Here is a 20,232-nt window from a genome sequence, read left to right on the forward strand (position 1 = left end):
TACTATAGCATTTGTCTCTCCTTCGCAGGAGTATCTTATGCTAAATTGGTTCCCATCCCCTTCGCACCCTGCTGTTGATATCTTGATAATTTGCAAGCTACTCAACTTAGATCAGGTTAAAATTAGATGGAGTATAATGTATACCCTCTCTACCTCAGCCATGTACTTCACTCCTGCTCTATTGACACCTGTTGACAACTACTAGTTTTTAGCAGTTACACATTTTGATTTGAGTTGCATTTTGGACATTTCTGTTCAATAGAAGTAGATCAAAGAAGACATTTCCAATATGTTGAATTATCCAGTTTCAAATTTGTTGCTCTTTGAAGTTGCACACAACATGGAAAATCCATATTAGAATGAACACAAATAGCAGCCAATTCTGCTTTTCAGTTGGTTTTTTTGTGAATTCACTGGATTTTGTTATTTTTTGGGGGATCCAGTTAATTTTTAGCGATTTTTGTTATACCAAATTCAGTTTTTTGTTTGTTTACAAAAAAGACAAACCTGGTGTTAAAATTTGAGTTTTATTGTGAAAAAAATGTTTAAGATGAAAAATGAACAAGGAGTTTCCTGGTGCAGTTGGGCAGACAGGATGTTCAGAATCAGACTGATGGACTTCTGGAGATTTCCTGATGAGAATATTAATCAGTTTTTATGTTCATTTTTTTCCTGTAATTTTTGGTGTTTTATCAGTGTTGTCAAATAAACGCAGTTCAAAATGTTGCATTCAGTAGGGTTCATCTGAATTGATCAGCGGGATTTTATTAGAATGTATTAATTTAACCTGAAAACCAGTAACTACAATTGTGTTGTAACTTCTCTGAAGGCCCCCTTGTCTTTCTATTCTCAGGACTGAATCTGTGGCTGAGAAAATGTTGACAAATTGGTTTGCATTCCTCCTGCATAAATTCCTGAAGGTAAGTTCTGATGATCTCCAAAGAAACTTGTCTTTGTATAATAACTGCATTTGTGTCATAGCAACATTTTATCAATAATTGTAAGATATTTTGAAACTAAATTTAATTTGAAAATCCAACAAAAAAACCAATGCACTTCCTGTGGATAATGCTTTAAAATTTTTGCTTTTATTGGGAACCACTAATGAAGTTGAACTTGTGCAGAATGAATCACCTCTTTAGTTCCAAGATTTTTTAATGTAGTGAGTTTAGACAGTTAATTATTTGTGAAAAAACATATTTACTTTACAGCAGTAATTCATACAAATATATCAATTCACAAGGTTGTCTAAAAGCAAATATGCAATCATATAGAAACAATAATTACACCACTAAACAAGTGAGATTCATGTTGGTACTATAGTGACTTGTCAGTGTTTAACCTTTTTGCACTACAAGTGATATTCCTCCATCTGTGTTTATTATCTAGCTTTTCCCCTGATTTTTCATCAATTTTCCCCTTCTCTGTGAGCTGTTGCCTCCATTAGGCACCTTTGACGTTGATGCCATCTCGACGGAAAGGAAACGCACACAATGCAGAGCAAGATGGCAGATGTCAAATGTTTCCGTACCACACAGTGAAATCTTCTTCTATAACCTTCTGATAGTGCTGGTGACTTACTTTGTCAGATGAGAACGGATCAGTTTGTCACACCCACGTCTGACATTTCAGTATCAGCCAGCACTCTATGGCAAAGTTGTGTATCTGCTACATTATGAGCCCACCATCAAGACCCATTAAATCCTTTGCGTATCTCTGAGACAAAGAAGACTATTGCCATTCCTGCCATTTCAAATCACTTGTAGATTGGTAGTAGATGATTTACAAAGCTAACACTTGATCGGACAAGATGAATCCAAAGTAAATTGTTCTGTTCATTTTTTTCAGGAGTGTGCGGGAGAGCCTCTCTTCATGTTGTACTGTGCCATTAAACAACAGATGGAAAAGGGACCAATTGACGCAATCACTGGCGAAGCACGCTACTCCTTGAGTGAGGACAAATTGATCCGACAACAAACTGAATACAAGACCCTAGTGAGTTTAGCTGTCAAGCCCTAGTTCAGCACCAGAACTGTGTACACTAGGAAGCTGATGTTTGAAACAAAAGGTTCAGTTATATTAGACTATAAAGATTCTTTGATGAATCATTTTTAATGGAAATCATTACTTTCAAACCCCCCCCTCCATATTGTGTTTTCTCTCCTCCCCAGGTGGGCTGCCTGTGGCCCCCTTGTGAGTGCTCAGTCTTTTACACAGATGTTGGCCGTGAAAACTGCTGTTGCCTGTCCTCCGATCCATACGTGTATTCGTTCTTTTGGGTTTGAAATATCCAACTGATTTTTATATTAAACTTAATTTTGTTTTTTTTATATATAGATTCTGAACTGTGTGAATCCAGAGAATGAGAACAGTCCCGAGATTCCAGTGAAGGTGCTGAACTGTGATACGATCACCCAGGTTAAAGAGAAAATCCTGGATTCTAGCTACAAAAATGTACCATATTCTCAGCGACCGCGAGCAGTTGATATGGACCTGGGTATGCAATTCATAGAACCGCATCATTTTAAGCACTGAAGGAGGCCATTTCACCCATCGTACCTATGCCATTGTTAGATCTGCACCAGAGCTATTTCCTGCTTTTTCTTTTTACTTCGTAATATTTTAATTGTTTCACTCAAAATCACCTTCAATAGCCACTGTGGTAATGTATTCCATATTCTAATAACCCTTTGCTTGAAAAAGTTTATTCCAACCTACCCTTCTATGCTTCTAATGGATATCCTAGATCTCTGCCCCTTTGTTACCAATTCACAAAACAGTAGAAATATATATATGATCATAAAACCCAGAATCTCATTTCCCCTTTTCTGACATTTTCCACCTGCTTTTAAAAATCTTTTATCCTGCACCCTTCAATCTCCCTGTACCTTCATTCCATTGAGAATATTGTTATTTAGGCCATATTTCCATTCTCTGTTCTTTTCCTAAAAATTTACCACTTCATATTTATTTTTGATGAACAGTATTTACCACATATCTGACCACTTCCCTAATCTGATTTGCCATCCTGTATTGCTTCCTCGTAGTTTTCCACATCCTTTAATTTGGTATCAGCAAATTTTGAAATTCCCTCCATGTGCCTGTCCAGATCATTTATGTATATGTAGAACAAGAGGGGTCTGAGCACAGATCCCTGGGGTTCACCACTGGCAACGTCTTGCCAATTCAAGAAATATCCATTTATTCTTGCTCTTTATTTTCTATCCTTCAGCCATCTCCCTATTCATGCCACCACTTTACATTCAAAACTATGGACCTTATTCTTCACAAGTCCCTTATGCGGTACTTTATCAAATGCTTTTTGAGAGTCCAAATTATCACATCCGCTGCATTCCTTTTGTTTATCTGCTCAGTAATTTCTTCAAAGACTTTAATTAAATTAGACAAGCATGACATGCCCTTTATAAATCCATGCTGACAGTCCCAGATTAGCTCATACTTCTCTAAATTTTACTTATGTTAGCCCTTATTATGCATTTAAGGGGAAGCTAGATAAACACATGAGGGAGAAAGGAATAGAAGGATATGTTGATAGCGTTAGATGAAGTAGGATGGGAGGAGGCTCATGTGGAGCATAAACACCAGTTGGGCCAAATGGCCTGTTCTGTATGTTCTATGTAATTATAGTCTCTAGCAGCTTTTTTACTGATCTATAGTTACCTGGCCTATCCTTTTCCCCTTTTTGAACAGGGGTGTAACCACCCTCCAGTCCTGTTGTATAATACCAATTTCCAAAGAATTAGGGTTAATACCTCTTCTATTTTCGAAACAACCTCACTCATCATTTGAAGGAAGGCCATCCAGGCCTGGTGAGTTATTAGCTTTGAGTCCCATTAACCCTTTCAATAGCATTTCCTTTATTTATAATTGTATCTGACATTTGTTCCTCCATATCCTCCCCTGGCATTCCTGCAGACCTTCCTTCCTTCATTCTTTGTTAGTATATAGGTGAAATACTTGTTCAGCATCTCTGCAATGTTTTTATTCTCTACCGTCAGATTGCCAACTTTGTCCTTAGTGATTACCTTTTATTTTGATTGCCACTCTTTTTTTCATATTCTCCCTTAGACCCCCCAATCTCCATCTTTACTTTTCTTCTCTACTTTTGCTATTGCTCCTACTTTAGTTCTGTCCCTCCTCCTTATAGATTGTTTTTTGCTCCAATCTCCTCAGCTCACCAGTCTCCTTTCTGATCCTGGACTAATGAAGCCCTTTAACTCCTGATCAGAATGCTTTTAGTCTAATCTTGTTTAGTATCTACTTGGCTTAATGGTAGTACTCTCACCAAGAAGTCCTGGGTTCAGGCCCGCCTCCAGAACGTGAGCACATAATTCACTCTGACACTTTAGTTTTGAGGGAGTGCTGCACTGTTGGAGGTGCTGTCTTTCAGATGAAACATTCAGTCCTTGTCCTGTCTGCCTCTTCAGGTGGACATGAAAGATCCCATAGCACTTTTTCAAAGAAGAGCAGGGAGTTCTTCTGGTATTCTGACCAATGTTCATCCCTCAACGGACACCATTAAAATAGATTTAACTGGCCATTCTTCTCATTGCTGTTTGTGGAAGCTTGTTGTGTACAGATTGCAGTGCCTACATAACAACAGTGGCTACACTTCGAAAGTAATTAATTGTGAAGTGTATTGTAATGTCCTGAGAACAAGAAACATGCTATTTAATGCAAGTTTTTCTTCTATCTGTCTTGCACATAAATATTTTCCGTTGCTGATCTGCTTTTAATCTGTGAGCTTCTCTGTCGAATTCATTTTGAATAGTATCCTTTTTAAAAATTTGTAGTTTTCCAGTCCAACATCTTTGTTTTTGACTTAATTTCTTCCTTGCTTTATTCAGACTGTAAACCTAATTATGTTATGATCACTGGCCCCTAAATGTTCTTCTACCTTCAATTCACTTACTTGTCCGAGTTCATTACTGAGTTCATAAATCAGAATTTAGTTTCGATGATTTTTTTTTCTTTTTTAAAGAAAACATAATTCCTGCGGTTTAAAGACTTTTCTGCATCTGCAACAGCAGCTGGGAGATAGCATCGGAATTTTAAAAATTAAGATATTTTTACTTGTTATGTTGTTTCATACATGAGCTTTCATGATACTAGTTCCACTATAACCATTTAAACCGTAAAAATTTACCATTTTTTCAATTTATTTAAGTCGGAATTTAAAAAAAAATATCCATTCTGGTAGTAGAGATGATGGTGGTAAGGTTCTAATCTGCAGTATATTTGTGCAGAGTGGCGTCAAGGACGAATGGCCCGAGTTGTACTACAAGATGAAGACATCACCACAAAGATTGAAAATGACTGGAAGCGCTTGAACACATTGGTGCACTATCAGGTAATGCAAACACAACAACCACACCACTGAGCCATACAGCACGAAAGAGAACTCGAGCAGAAAGTTCTGAACTCGATATCTCCTCATCCTTAACCAAGATTTAAACCAAACAATAGATTATGCAGAATCAACTGGTAGCTTTGAAACTTTTGTGGGCTTGCGTCCAAAAGTAACCATTATAGTTCTTACTGCAGTTATATAGGGCCTTGGTGAGACCACACCTGGAGTATTGTGTGCAGTTTTGGTCTCCTTACCTAAGAAAGGATATACTTGCCATAGAGGGAGTGCAGCAAATGTTCACCAGACTGATTCCTGGGATGGCAGGACTGTCGTATGAGGAGAGATTGGGTCGACTTGGCCTGTATTCACTAGAGTTTAGAAGAATGAGAGGGGATCTCATTGAAAAGTATAAAATTCTGACAGGGCTCGACAGACTGGATGCAGGGAGGATGTTTCCCCTGGCTAGGGGGTTTAGAACGAGGGATCACAGTCTCAGGATACAGGGTAGGACATTTAGGACGAAGATGAGGAGAAATTTCTTCACTTAGAGGGTGGTGAACCTGTGGAATTCTCTACCACAGAAGGCTGTGGAGGCCAAGTCACTGAATATATTTAAGAAGGAGCTCGATAGATTTCTAGACACAAAAGGCATCAAGGGGTATGGGGAGAGAGTGGGAATATGGTATTGAGATAGAGGATCAGCCATGATCACATTGAATGACGAAGCAGACTCGAAGGGCCGAATGGCCTACTCCTGCTCCTATTTTCTTTGTTTCTATGTTTCTTCATTTGTAGCAGCTTGTTTGAGGTGAGGTGAATGTTGAAACGTGCATAGGCAGTAACTACAGCAATACATCTGGAGGGCAGCATTAGGCTTAGATATAATCTGACCATATCTTACTTATCTGAATGTGAAGCCACGAGGAGCAGGAGTGTTCCTCAAGACCCCGCATTCAAAGAAAGTTGGGCCACTGCTGACCACAGCTTCCCCAATCGTCGGCACTACCTCATCTTTCCCCACTCCTTTCCCCCCCCCCCCCCCCCCCCAATTGCCACTGCTACCTCTCCCCCGTCCACTGCTTCCTTCCAGACCTGATCACCCTCCACCATTACTTACCTGAGGGTCACTGTTGGTGTCGGAGAGGCCCGATCTTCAATGCCACTTCATCGGCAAGCTGCCTGTTACAGTCGAATGAGATCCGAGGCCCAATATCGGGTGCCCGTTCAAACGCAGGGATTGATCACTGCGATCCCCATATGCCCAAAAATGGGTGCCCAAATTTCCAGGCCATTACCCCTCTTATACATGTACTAAATGTGAAAATAAGATTTTGAATGCTTAGCCAAGTGATCTGTTAATGCAGAACTGCAATATTATTAAAAATGCAGCATGGGAACCTAGTCTGTCCTCTATCCTCCTCCCCCTTGACCAGTTTTTCTTTAGGCAAGTACTGCTGAGGTGAATTGTGTGTTACCTCGCTAACTGAAATCGCTCAACTCGTTATAAAGCAGATATCTGACCTCATACAGTTCATTACCACACCGTGCAGTAAGCTTACCCACTGAGCCAGTAGTAGAGCAATTTGTTTGTTTTAAGAACTCTATTGTAACAAGTCATTATGAAACCTTAAATGGTGTGCAGCTTTAAGCCTCAGGAACGTGGGTTATTCACTAAATAATCTAATGTATCAATCTTATACAGTTGAGAACTGTCAAATTGTTAAACATGCGCTGTCTGTAAAGCAATTTTGTGTAACGCAATGAAGAGTGAAAAACTATTACCTCATGTTCACCATTTCATACACAGGCTTTGTGGTGCATCTAAATGTATTAGTTGTTGAATCCCCACCATTACATTGTAACTATACCTAAGATAAAGAGAAATAGCCACATGTGCAATGCAAAAGAGAATTGGTGCTGAAAGGGTTAACGTCAAACAAGGAGCTGATGAGTTGTCAGTCATTATGTGCTTTGAATGGTGGCAGATAATGAAGAGGAGATTTGAAGCAAATTCAAATTAGCGAAAAGCTGACAGGGACTGACAAAATTAAACCTTTTGCCTTTGACAGCAGCAGCCCCAAATCATGTCAGTGAATAGAATGGGATTAGCATTTTCTATTTCCTCTGAGAACAGGATTAATAAAGAAATAATAGATGCGCTGGCTTCTTTGTACACATTATTCATTATAATAGTCAATCAGAATATTTCACATGGAACATTTTACATTTATTATGTCAAAGCTAATAGTTTATTCTACTAAAAAATAAAATTGGTGAGGAAAATATTTTTTTCAATCTTGTGACAGAGATAAATATAAAATTATCTGTATGACAGAAAAGTATATGTTTAAAGTATAAAAATAAATTGCGTATTAATGGCGGTTCCAAGTCATTGAGGTATCTAAGGTTTGTTTGAGAAGCTCATCTCCTTTAGCTGGAAGTTTAGTTATGTCGAAGAGATAAGGTTTCCTTTTATTGGATTGAGTCCTCAATAATTAAAAGTGCACAGGAATTCTTTTTACCCTTATTTTCTAAAATCCAGTTTGTGTTTTCTTGAAGACTGGGAAAATTTTAGCTTCTAAAATAATGCATGTCTATCATCTGCTTATTTCTGGAAAATTGTTACAAAGGGCATTAATTATTCATAAAATAAAATATGAAGACCGTATTAGAACAAGAATTCTCTGTCTGTAGTACACTATGTTCAATATTACCCTAGTAAACCCACAAACTCTTGTATAAATGCATCATGATTGCTGTTTTCTTTTTTGATTATGACTGCATCTCTTTTCCAAGTATTACCTCCTCTTGCTCCTTTCTTGATGCCCTGGCCTATGCACCATCCTTGGCCAAGAAGTGAGGGGTGACCTTTCATGCACTAGTGGTGCTCTGAGCCCAGCCACTAGATGTTCATGCCAAACAGGGCCAAGATGATTCTTACTCTTATTGTTCCCTCCCTCTCTCCCTTTTGGGGAAGTGCTTGGCTCCAATTTGTATCCTCCCATTATGGCACAGAGAAGCATGGTGTGAACCCAAGTTCTCTCCTCCTCCTGTGCCCCCATTCAAGGCTGATGCTTCCTTTTCCTTTTTTTTATTATTCCCCAATTTTCTCCCTTTCCTGAAAATGTTTGACTCATACTGGTATGTGGTTCAACAGGCACCAGTATTCCTCTGCAACGTGACACAAGGTGGCCAGAGCCTCGACAGCAAGTGCTGGCAGGCTGTTTCAACTGTGCACGGCATCACAGCCAAGTCCAATCTTATCTTCACTTAACATCTGCAAGTGCACTTTTCCATAGGGGTCAAAGGAAACTCTGGCTGATTTTTTTTTCTCTCTCACAATCCAGAAGCCCTAAGCCCAATTAAGGTGCCCCAAGAGCTGCCTCAGCCCCAGCTGAGCTCAGTTAATTCATCGCAGGGCTAGTTTGTTTTGTTTTTAGTCCAATTGTTGGGTCAGTTTCTTTTCTTCCATCCTCTGTTAAATCTTTACCATATATCAGCAACTACTGAGTATGCATTGCAAAAAACACACTTTGTCCATAAAATTACTGATTTATTTTCATGTTTCCACAAACTATTCAAAGAAGTAAACATGTATTACTTCTACAAAAAAAACATAAAGGGCTACACACTATTCTTGTAGCACTGCTAACTTGCATTAATACCACAGTCCGCAAATCAAATCGATTTAATACGTGTCAAATCAATTCTTGGATTTCAGTCACTGCTGCTGATACTGCTGTTTCACTGGCAGGTGCAACTTTGCCATTTTTTTAAAAAATGATCAAACAAATGAAAAGAAAGGCTTATACTATTCCAATAACTCTTGTGCTGTTCTGACAATTTAAACTTTTGCTTTCTGTTTCTGCAAATGAGAAGAGGGCAACGGCTCAACTTAATGTACCATGTGATGCTACTTCCTTCTGACGGTTCAGTAAAATTGTCATTAAAGTGAGACTTGATCGAACACTTTCTATATCTATTTTCTTTTGTCAGAATTCTGATGCACAAGATTTCTGATTTGTGCAGTGCAGGCCCGTGTCTGAGTTTTCTGATTGGATTAGTGTTTCTACTGTGAAAAACAATAACCTGGCTCCTCCCCAGGGAGGTAAGCCAGGCAGCTGCCAATCTAGAAGAACTTCTAATAGCAATAGTAATTAGCCTCTAATTGATCTCAAGATCCATTTATTTAGGTCACCTCCCTTTCGGGACTACTTGAATAGTGACCTTAAAGGGACAGACAAAATTAGCAGCTGTACATCAAGACTGTGCTCCAGACCCCAAGTTATAGGAGATCAGTCAGCACTTGAAATTTTTTGCCAGCTCCCTTTCTGTCACTATTACAGTTCCCACCTTAACTCAGCACAGCCACCCACCAAACATCAAAAAACAAAGTGAGATATAACTTGCCTCTGTAATGCCTGCTGACATGTTCCCAGCCCTGTATCCACCAGCACTGCTTGATACTTCCGCACTATCCTCACACCAGCACCTTCCACCTTTGCTACTGTACATTTGCTCGGTCTCCTGTCTGACGGTCCTTGACCGTTGTCTATCACCCGGTTCTGTCCTTCTCAATCCTATTTGCTCCCAGGCCTCCCCTCATCAGCCTGCAATCAACACTGAGATGCACCAGTGAATATTAATTTGTTCATGCTAACTTGTGCTTTTGTATGGGTATGATTATCTCCTGCAATGGCTTCTCTTCCTGCACCCACACTGTTGCCTCTGGAGTCCCCCAGGCCTTGGCCCCCTCCCATTTTTCATCTCCATGCTGCCCCTCAGTGACATCATCCAAAGACATGACATCAGGTTCCACACGTACACCCAGCTCTACCTCACCACCACCTCTCTCGACCCCTCCTCTGCCTCTGTGTTCAGACTGCTTGTCCGATATCCACTCCTGGATGGGTTGAAATTTCCTCCAATTAAACATGTGCAAGACTGAAGCTATTGTCTTCAGCCCCTGCCACAAACTTAGTTCCCTAGCCACCGATTCTATCCATGTCCCTGGCCACTGCCTCAGGCTGATGCTGACTGTTCGCAACCTCAGAGTTCTATTTGACTCTGAGCTGAGCTTCTGACCCCATATCCTCTCCACCACACAGACTGCCTACTTCCACCCCCGTAACATTGCCCGTCTCCAACCCTGCCTCAGCCCATCTGCTGCTGATACTCTCATCCATGCTTTTAATACCTCCAGACTCAACTATTGCTCTAATGGCCGGCCTCCCGTCTTTCACCCTCCACAAACTTGAGGTCATCCAAAACTCTGCTGCCTGTATCCTAACTCACCAAGTCCCATTCACCCATCACCCCTGTGCTTGCTGACCTACATTGGCTCTCGGTCCACCAACACCTCAATTTAAAAATTCTCATCATCATATTCAAATCCTTTCATGGTCTCGCCCCTCCCTATATCTGTAACATCCTCCAGCTCTAAACTCTACAAGAACTCTGCATTCCTCCAACTCTGCATTCCTCCAACTCTGGCCTCTTGTGCATCCCCGACTTCCTTTGCCCCAACATTGGCAGCCGTGCCTTCAGCTGTCTAGACCCCAAGCTCTGGAATTCCCTCCCTAAACCCCTCTCTCCTTTTAGATGCTCCTTAAAACCTACCTCTTTGACCAAGCTTTTAGTCACAATGCAACTGTTACCGTTGTTGGTATTGTAGTGGTTATGTTACTGGACTAGTAATCCAGAAGCCTGGACTGATAATCCAGAGAACGTGAGTTCAAATTTGACAATGGTACTTTGAGAATTTTAATTGAGTTTCAAAAATCTGGAAATAAAAAGCTGGTATCAGTAAAATTGACTATGAAGCTGATGCATTATCATAAAGAGCCAATTGGTTTACTAATGTCCCTTAGGAAGGAAACCTGCCGTCCTTACCCGGTCTGGCCTATATGTGACTCCAGTCCTACACCAACATGGTTGACCCCTCTCTCTGAAGCGGCCTAGCAAGCAACTCAGTTACAACAAAACCACGATAGAAGAAGGCCCACCATCACCTTCTATGGGCAACTAGGGATGGGAAATATATACCGGCCTTGCCACCGATGCTCACATCCCAACAATGAATTAAAAATTGAACTCATGATTTGTTAATCTCTTATAATGTGCATGGAATTGACCTTAGTTTTCTTTACTGCCAATATGTAACATTTGGTTCAAAGTTTTTACTGGGAAAAATTAAACACTAACTGGACATTTGAGGATTCCAGTATTATGTAGACGCTAAAAGTCATAAGCATTACTAGATTGTGTTTCAGCCACTCCTGATTTGTGTCGGTGGGAAATGCATGTAAATGCTAGAGTGTCAAAATATTGATGAATGAGGCCTTTTACCTCTGCTACCCTAAATACATATTTTTGACATTTATGAAATTGGTTCAGATTTTAATTCACTGAATATTGTCTAGTATTTTTCACTTTTCTGTGATTTAGCACAGTGGGAAAGAATGTTCCTTTTAATGAGCTGATGGATATTTCAATGGGATCTCCTTTCCTTTCAGACAGCTTACTGCCAGCCAGCTCTAATCCCTACACATTCTTCATCATATTAATTACAAAGCTCAGTAAACTTGAAATTACAGTTATTTTTAAAGGGGTATCGTCATCATGAAAAACTGTTTTGCAAATCTTTTTTCTTTTTTTTTACAAAAGCAAAATATAGCAGCCTAAATCATGTTGAAACCGAGCGACTGCATGATGACTCTTGTGACGAAAATAATACAGAGCTCCTTCCTGCTTCTTTCCCTCCCCAAACAAAACTGATTGTCCGAATGCATTTTCATGAAAACATTACCCAAACATATTTGTCTAAAGATCTAGTGGTAGAGTTTCTGCTTGTTCCCGCTAGTAATATCAGCACAGTCCAGACGGAATCGACTGAACCAGTGCAAAAGATCGTGGCATTTAAAACGTAAATGCGTTACGTCCAAAACCACTTATGCTCGTGCTAACTGCGATCTTTACACTGGTTCAAGATTCAATTCACCCACAAAACTGGCCACGCCCCCAGGTCAAAATTGTGAGATTGTGCTGGTTCGGGAAGGCTCTTCAAATTGCATTCATTTTCTTAGGCACACAGGTACTAGTAGGCATGTTTTAAAAGTTTTTTCATATCAAAAAATATTTAATTTACTAAGAAACTGACCAGTGTGCACCAATGAAACTATTGAATGGTTCAGTATAGTTTTTTAAAGTCATTTTCAGTGATTTTAAATCAGGTTATTCACAGGTGGAGGACTGGACATCCTTATTAAAAATGCTTATTTTTGGTGCTACACCCATTTTCAGCTGTATTAATAAAAATGCACCAGGTTACCACATCAAGGAATACTTTTTAATGGAAAAAAAGAAACAATTACATTCCATTAGGCTGCCCAATTGTGCTGGTTCATTGAAGATTTTACGTTTGTGATTATGCAATTTCCCAATTGCACCCAATATGGAAACTTTAAACCTTATGTCAGTTTACACTTGACTTGTAATCTTCACAAGCTGCGGCTCAAAGAGGTACAGGCATCCAGTATTCTGTCGTCTTCCTGTGTATTTTTATGTTACTCAATTTTGGTCTAATTTTCCCACACATTGGAGGTGATTTTAAACCCCTCGAACGGGTGGGAGTTGAAAATAGTTGTTTTTTGGGTCGTGACCGCAACCTGGTTTTATTTCCGGGTTTAACGTCGGTGCGTAAAAGTACGGGCTTCCCACTGGGAATGCAAAGTCTGAAAATTTTGCGGTTGTGACTCAAAAAAACCAACGATTTTCAACTCCCACCAGCACCCAACCCATCCGTTCTTAGGGTTTAAAATCACCCACCTTGTTTGGATTGGGCACTCGTAGATTGGTCGTGTCCATGGTGAACCTCCCTGTATACTCAACAGTGTACCTTAATATACAACCTAGAAATGCCTCCCACCTGCCCTTCCTCTGCCGTGCAGCGTGATGTTTTCCATTTTCTACACCAACCGTGTACAGTTATGGACAATCTGAGATGCAGACTAGTGCCCACCAGAATCTGGTTTTGATATTATCCAAACTCCTAACTTACAGTTGGCAGACACAGGAGACTTTCAACCATCAATTTTGATGTATTCACATCCTGAATCTTCGAATTAAAAGGACAGTATTCTAATCTACTCTCCCAACTAGCCTAGTACAGTCATATTTGATCTCGTATCCAAATGGAAAACTTTACTACGAAAACAAAGCAAAAAAAAATCCGTGCTGTATTTGTATGTAAAATTGAGGTGAACATGACATTTATAAATAGGTTTTTCTTGTATTTGTTTTCATACTGCTGGAGTACTTTTTATGAGTTTGAGTGTCACTTGAATGCTTTTTAGCATATTCAATTAGGTTGATTGGTGCACTGCTGGTTGTCTCGGGTTGTTCAGGTATATATGTGAGATGGAAGGTCAATTTACTACAAGCTCAGAGTACAACATGCTATAAGGAAAACCATTTTGAATGCATTTTTGTAGAGGTGGTATAAAAATGCTACTGCACGTCATGAGAAAATTCATTACGGATTGAAAGCTTCACTGGACCAATATCCAGGACCTACGTTCAGGTGGGGAAGGAGAATATGCATTCGACTTTCCTGAACTTCAATTTTGTGGACACTGAGAAAGTTCTGTTTGACTTTCAGTTATTAAATACAATATTTAAATCCCTCTGCAGGTGTCTGACCGTTCAGTTGTTGCCCTGGTTCCGAAACAAACCTCTTCTTATAACGTTCCAACCACAACAAGTATGTGTCGGACATCCATTAGTCGCTATGGTAAGTTAAGATCTGAGCAAGCTTATAAGCTCCTTGTAAGAGAATTGCATTCACCAAAAGAAGGTGCTGGAGTGACCTATAATTGGTGCTACTTACTGAATTCAAAGGACTGACTACCTCCACTGAAGCCCTTTACAGCCATTCCCCCCAGCACATGAAATAGCATCAGTCTCAGAACATTACAGAGAGTATTGTTTACCATGCAGACACAATGCTTTTATTGGTTTCACTTGGGATTGTGTCTCTGTGGACAATGCACCAGTCACACATGAACGAGAATCTCACAGTATTGTAACTTGGTAAAATATTACTGAGCAATCAAGGTAACTTCCCACTCATGAGATTTCCTAAAAGATTTGAAGAAAATACCATGAGCCTGTAATGGGACTTCTTGGGCACCTGCTAAATCTGAGTCCTTTACACATCCCTAATGTTCTGGGGATCAAGGTTCCGCTTGTTTCTGCTGGTTGTGTGTCAGTGCAATCCAGGCAGAATCAGCCGAACCAGCACAAAAGATCGAGGAATTTTAAACATAAGTAAGTTACGCCTAAAACCACTTATGTTCGTGGTTTCCATGATCATTTACGCTGGTTCAAGATTCAATTCGCCCGAATCAGGCCCTGCCCACAAAACTGGCCCTGCCCCCAGGTCGAAATTACGAGATTCCACTGATTGGGATGGTTAGGGAAGGCTCTTCAAATTGTGTTCATTTTCTTAGGCACACAGGCACTAGTAGGCACATTTTAAAAGTTTTTTCATATCAAAAAATATTTAATTTAGCAAGAAACTGACTTGTCTACACCAATGAAACTATTAAATGGTTCAGTATAGATTTTAAGTCATTTTCAGTGATTTCAAATCAGGTTACTCATAGGTGGAGGACTGGACACCCTTATTAAAAATGCTTATACTGGTGATAAACCCATTTTCAGCTGTGTTAATAAAACTGCACCAGGTTACCACTCTTAAATATATCAAGGATTACTTTTAATGGAAAGGGAAAAAAAGAAACAATTGCGTTCTATTACACTGTCCGATTGTGCGAGTTCGTGGAAGATTTTATGTTTGTGATTATGCACGTGAATTTTAGCAGAAACGTGAAGTGTAACCCAATCAGCGCAATTTCGGGTGCAATTTTCCGATTGCGCACAAAGCGGAAGCTCTACCCTCTATGTAAATTTTATTGATACTAGGTCATCTATTTATTCCAGCTTTTCCTGTACCTCCCCATCATTATAATTATGAATCTTGATAAACTAGAAATGTAAACCATACCAAGCTTTTTTTCAAGGGCTAAAACAAAGTTTAAACTCCAAACAAGAAAAAAGAATGATCAGTGTTCCAGGCTACAAAATCATGTACAGTACAATCATGTAAAGCAAGGATTATCCCTATGTGATGGTTACCTCCACAACTAACAAAAAGACTTTACCCATTCCGTATCTTTAGAACACTAGAGGAAATAATTGGAAGGTAACTTGTGATTTCTCTGCTCAGATAAGAAAACTGTTTAGCTACTTATATTGTGCTATAATTACACTCAAATTGAGCTAGAGTGGGATAATATGTTCGTTTAGTTTTGATTGGTTTCTAATTTCACAATAGTGTGTTACAACACAAGGAGGATGTAATCTATCTATCATTTTTAAAGTTTATTGCTATGTGTTTGCAATTTCACAGTGGTTACTTTCATTTGATTTGAATGATTTTGTCTTTCCTTTCCTTATAGACTCCACTTTACGGTACACTGGGAGTCCTGACAGTCTGCGTTCTCGAGCTCCAATGATTACCCCAGATTTAGAGAGTGGTGTTAAAGTGTGGCATCTAGTAAAGAACCATGACCATGGAGACCAGAAGGAGGGTGACCGTGGCAGTAAGATGGTATCTGAAATCTACCTGACAAGACTGCTAGCAACAAAGGTACTAGAGATGGATGGATTAATGACAGTGTCAATGAGAACTTGGGAGGGGAGTGGAGGAAGAGACTCAATTTATGCACCAGAGAGACATATAATCAAGCCCAACTGGGATAATGTGAACATGGTTAAGTGCCATTAGCATTCAGTTTGGTTGCTGTTTAAAGTACTAATCTTACAGAGTAAGAAATAGAATTGATTTGACTTAGATTTAAAATGGCCAGTTACATATCTGCATTATTCTGACCACATCTTTAGATATTTACTATTCAGCCAGATTTTAGTTTCTACTCTGCCTGATAAGCTACGATGGGGTCTACAAGTCTATCCGTATCCAGAAACTGAGAAGTTCACATCTACTGTAGGCCAAGTTTAAGATGAAAGAGTACAGGTTCAGTTCAGCTTTAAGGTCCTTAACCTTCTTATACACTAGTATACAATCAACATAATTTTCTCAGCTCTCACTATAGAAATAACATCACTTATGGTGGCACTCCTCTAACACTTTTTTAAGTTATATGTTAATGTATCAGATTGTTTTGAAGTAAAAAAAACCCTTGACAATCAAATGCACACTTCTTCACTTTTTTTTACAGGGCACACTGCAGAAGTTTGTAGATGACCTGTTTGAGACACTGTTCAGCACAGTGCACCGTGGCAGTGCCTTACCACTTGCCATTAAGTACATGTTTGATTTCCTGGACGAGCAGGCTGACAGACATGTCATCCATGACACAGCTGTTAGGCACACATGGAAGAGTAACTGGTAAGTGCTGCATTTGCCTGCTGCATCTAACCACTGAAACAATCAATGGGTCCAGTAATGCAGTACCAGCACAGCACCAGCACTCTTCAGGTTGAATGAGCTGAATTCAAGCTATTTAAATATTTTTCTAGTGTCCCCCAACACATTTTGCATGATGCACTGGGAAGAGGGATGGTGGGATGGGACCCACAATTTTGGGTGTCAGAAGCTAGTGAAAGGCTGCTGGCTGTCCATGAATCACCTGCAATTTTTTTCTGGTGGAGAGAGGGAGGACAACAGAGGCACTTTGGCCTTTTGTGATCGACATGCTTTCGAGATATCAAGTTGGGTGGTCCTTAGGGCCACCCCTGCAAATGTTTTTATTGTTGAACACACCTTCAGTGCCCACTGAGGACAGGCATTCAGTACCTGAAATGCTGCTCAGGCGCTCCAGCTGCATTATGGGGATGCCCCTTGATTTAAATATTTTTTATGGCCCTAATGAGCCGAGCACAGTTCGTACACTGGCTCCCTTTATGCTGGCCAGCTGTGTTGGGCTACACTGCGCCCATAGTAGGCCTCAGGCCTCCATTGTAAAGGTTGCCTATAATCACATTATCAGCCCCTATATCCCTTTCGAATGTTTAAAGTTTGGACAATTTTACCATCTCCATATTTTCCTTCAGCAGCGAGAGCAGGTTAATAAGTTATTAATTTCTTCTTTCTCTAAAATGCAGCTGCAGGCTCAGTAGTAACAGGAGAATTTTCTACTGAATAAAATGTGTATGAAATTTTGATGTAGAATTTCCACTGGTTTGGGGGGGTGTCTACTGATCATCTTCAGTAGAAGATCCGCAGTAACCACGAAGAAACAGCGTTTTTAAGCCATTTCTCCGGGGTTTCCGCAGATCTTCTGTCGAAGTTGTGGTGTGTAATTGGGAGAATCCCCGTAGAAATTAGTGGTGTCTATTTTTTACTTACATGCTGCCTGCTCCTACACATCCTGCAGCCAGGCCACTAGTTTCTGTCTGGTCAAACTTTAGAGCCACCCAGCTTTCAGGGGAGTAAGCCAGAAACTGTTTGTTTCCCACGAAAACAAATTGTAAAATGAAGAACTGACTTCCAGCAGTCCAACTGAAAATGAGGCAAAACTCAGCCAATTTGAATAAAGGGATAGAGGTACCTAGAAGTCCTGGAGCTCAAACTTTCATCTTTGTCCTCAGCAGAGGTGTTCTGGTCAGTGTGTGCCACCCTTACAAAAGCCAATAAATTTGTGGTTCATTCAAAATTATTGATAAGCTTTACTTTTCCATATGGCCTCCCACCTTCCAACCCTGTAAAAATTCTGCTGCCCGTTTCTTAACTTGCACCCAATCGCGTTCACACATTACCCCTGTGCCCATCGACCTACATGGGCTTCCAGACCAGCAACGCCCCAAATTTAAAATTCTTGTCCTTGTGTTCAAATCCCTCCATGGCTTTGTGCGCCCCCCCCCCCCAAACTCTGTCGCCTCTTCCAGCCCAAGAACTCTGCGTTCCTGCAATTCTGGCCTCGTAGGTTTCCATCACCCCATCATTGGCAGCCGTGCCTTCAGCTGTCTAGTCCCTAAGCTCTGGAATTCCCTCTCTAAACCTCTCTGCCTCTCCACCTCTCCTCCTTTAAGACGCTCCTTAAAACCAACCTCTTTAACCAAGCCTTTAGTCACCTGTTCTAATATTTCCTCCTTTGGCTCGGTGTCCGTTTTTTATCTGATTATAATCCTGTGAAGTGCCTTGGGAGGTTTTACTACGTTAAAATATTATTATTTTTCGTGTACACATACTCACTCTCTCACTCTTTCACACTCTCTCTTTCACTCTCTCATACACTCATTCTCTTTCTGTCTCTCCCATTCACTCTCTCTCATGCACTCTCACTCTCACACGTGTATGTGTATATATATGTATAAGATGTATAAAAGCCATTGTTTATAGCTCCACTGGGACGGGACAGATTAAGGCAGTAGAATCACTCCCTCCTCCTATTCTCAGCATCTGTGTTGTTCCACCTCAGTTCTCACTTAGGTTTATAGATGGGAAGATTTGCAGAAATAGAACAGCTTAGATTTTAACTTCATCCATCGTGGCATTCACAAGGACCCATTATTTTTAACTAAGCATGGAACATTGACCTCAACTATTTTCCCTGTCATTCAAGCTGAAGATGTTTTTGTGGCAGATGTGGAGGCAGAAGCATATGTAAATCAAAAGCTTAAAATGTCACAACCATATCCAGAACTGGTCTTTGTTTTTTTTAAACTACATCTTATAATGAATTCAGCTTTAAAGACAAGTGTATTTTCAGATGTAATTTTGTAATCATGCTGGAGTAAAATGTGAAGATTAACAATTCTATTGTAAATCTGTGTTAATGTAGGTCACTTACTTGGGAATTCTGAACCTGTTGCATATCCTCTGCTTCCCTTGGCAACCGCACTATCTTTAGTTTGTTATAGTTTGTTCTAAACCATATCACTCAACTTCACACAGATGGTGTTTATGAGCCATGTCTCAGTTTTATGCTTTGATGTGCCAAACTGTTTTATGTTATTCCTGATTCTCTTTGTATTTTAAGTAGAAAGTTTAAAAAAGAAACTTGAAAGACTCATACATAAAACCCCAGTATTAGCTTTTTAAATGTGTAGGATTTTGAACTTCATCCTTCAGCTACAAGCTAACCAAGGCACAATCTGAATTGCAAACCCTTTTATTCATCCATTACCACCACAAGATTTACCTCTAAACAAAAACATAAGAATGGTTTAAAGAATAACAACAATAAATACACCATAAATAATGTTTTTAGGTACAACAACAACTTGCATTTATATAGCACCTTTAATGTAGTGAAAGGTTTAAGAAGGGTGGAACATGAGAGGCTGGCCAGGAGAACATTGGAATAGTCGAGTCTGGAGGTAACAAAAGCATGGATAAAGGTTTCGGCAGCAGATGGGCTGAGGCAGGGGCGGTGACGGGCGATATTATGGAGGTGAAAATGGGTGGTCTTTGTGATGGAGAGGTTATGGGGTCAGCTCAGGGTCATGCAGGATGCCGAGGTTGCAAACAGTCTGGTACAGCCTGAGACGGTGTCCAGGGAGGGGGATGGAGTCGGTAGCTCGGGAAGAAAGCTTGTGGCAGGGTCTGAAGACAATGGCTTCAGTCTTCCCACTGTTGAATTGGAGGAAATTTCAGCTCATCCAGGACTGGATATCGATCAAGTAGTCTGACAACACAGAGGCAGTGGAGGGGTTGAGAGAGGTGGTAGTGAAGTAAGAGTCGGAGGTTGTCAGTGTACATGTGGCACCTGATGTCTTGCTTTCGGATGATGCTGCCGAGGGGCAGCAAGTAGATGAGAAAAAGGAGGGGAACA

At 40.2% G+C, this 20,232-nt stretch overlaps 1 protein-coding gene across 2 annotated transcripts in view; it reads left to right on the forward strand.

The window, feature by feature from the left end:
* The window catches only part of LOC137344479 (plexin-A2-like), a 394,264-nt gene that overhangs the window by 353,183 nt on the left and 20,849 nt on the right, over positions 1–20,232 (forward strand). For both annotated transcript variants that reach the window (XM_068007472.1, XM_068007473.1), the window contains exons 24-30: positions 854–920; positions 1,849–1,995; positions 2,338–2,497; positions 5,268–5,371; positions 14,063–14,162; positions 15,892–16,082; positions 16,675–16,844. In XM_068007472.1, the coding sequence (XP_067863573.1) occupies positions 854–920; positions 1,849–1,995; positions 2,338–2,497; positions 5,268–5,371; positions 14,063–14,162; positions 15,892–16,082; positions 16,675–16,844 (939 nt within the window). The remainder of the gene's footprint in view (positions 1–853; positions 921–1,848; positions 1,996–2,337; positions 2,498–5,267; positions 5,372–14,062; positions 14,163–15,891; positions 16,083–16,674; positions 16,845–20,232) is intronic.

This window comes from Heptranchias perlo, chromosome 27 (genome assembly GCF_035084215.1).
Source record: "Heptranchias perlo isolate sHepPer1 chromosome 27, sHepPer1.hap1, whole genome shotgun sequence".
NCBI classification, from domain to species: Eukaryota; Metazoa; Chordata; class Chondrichthyes; order Hexanchiformes; family Hexanchidae; genus Heptranchias; species Heptranchias perlo.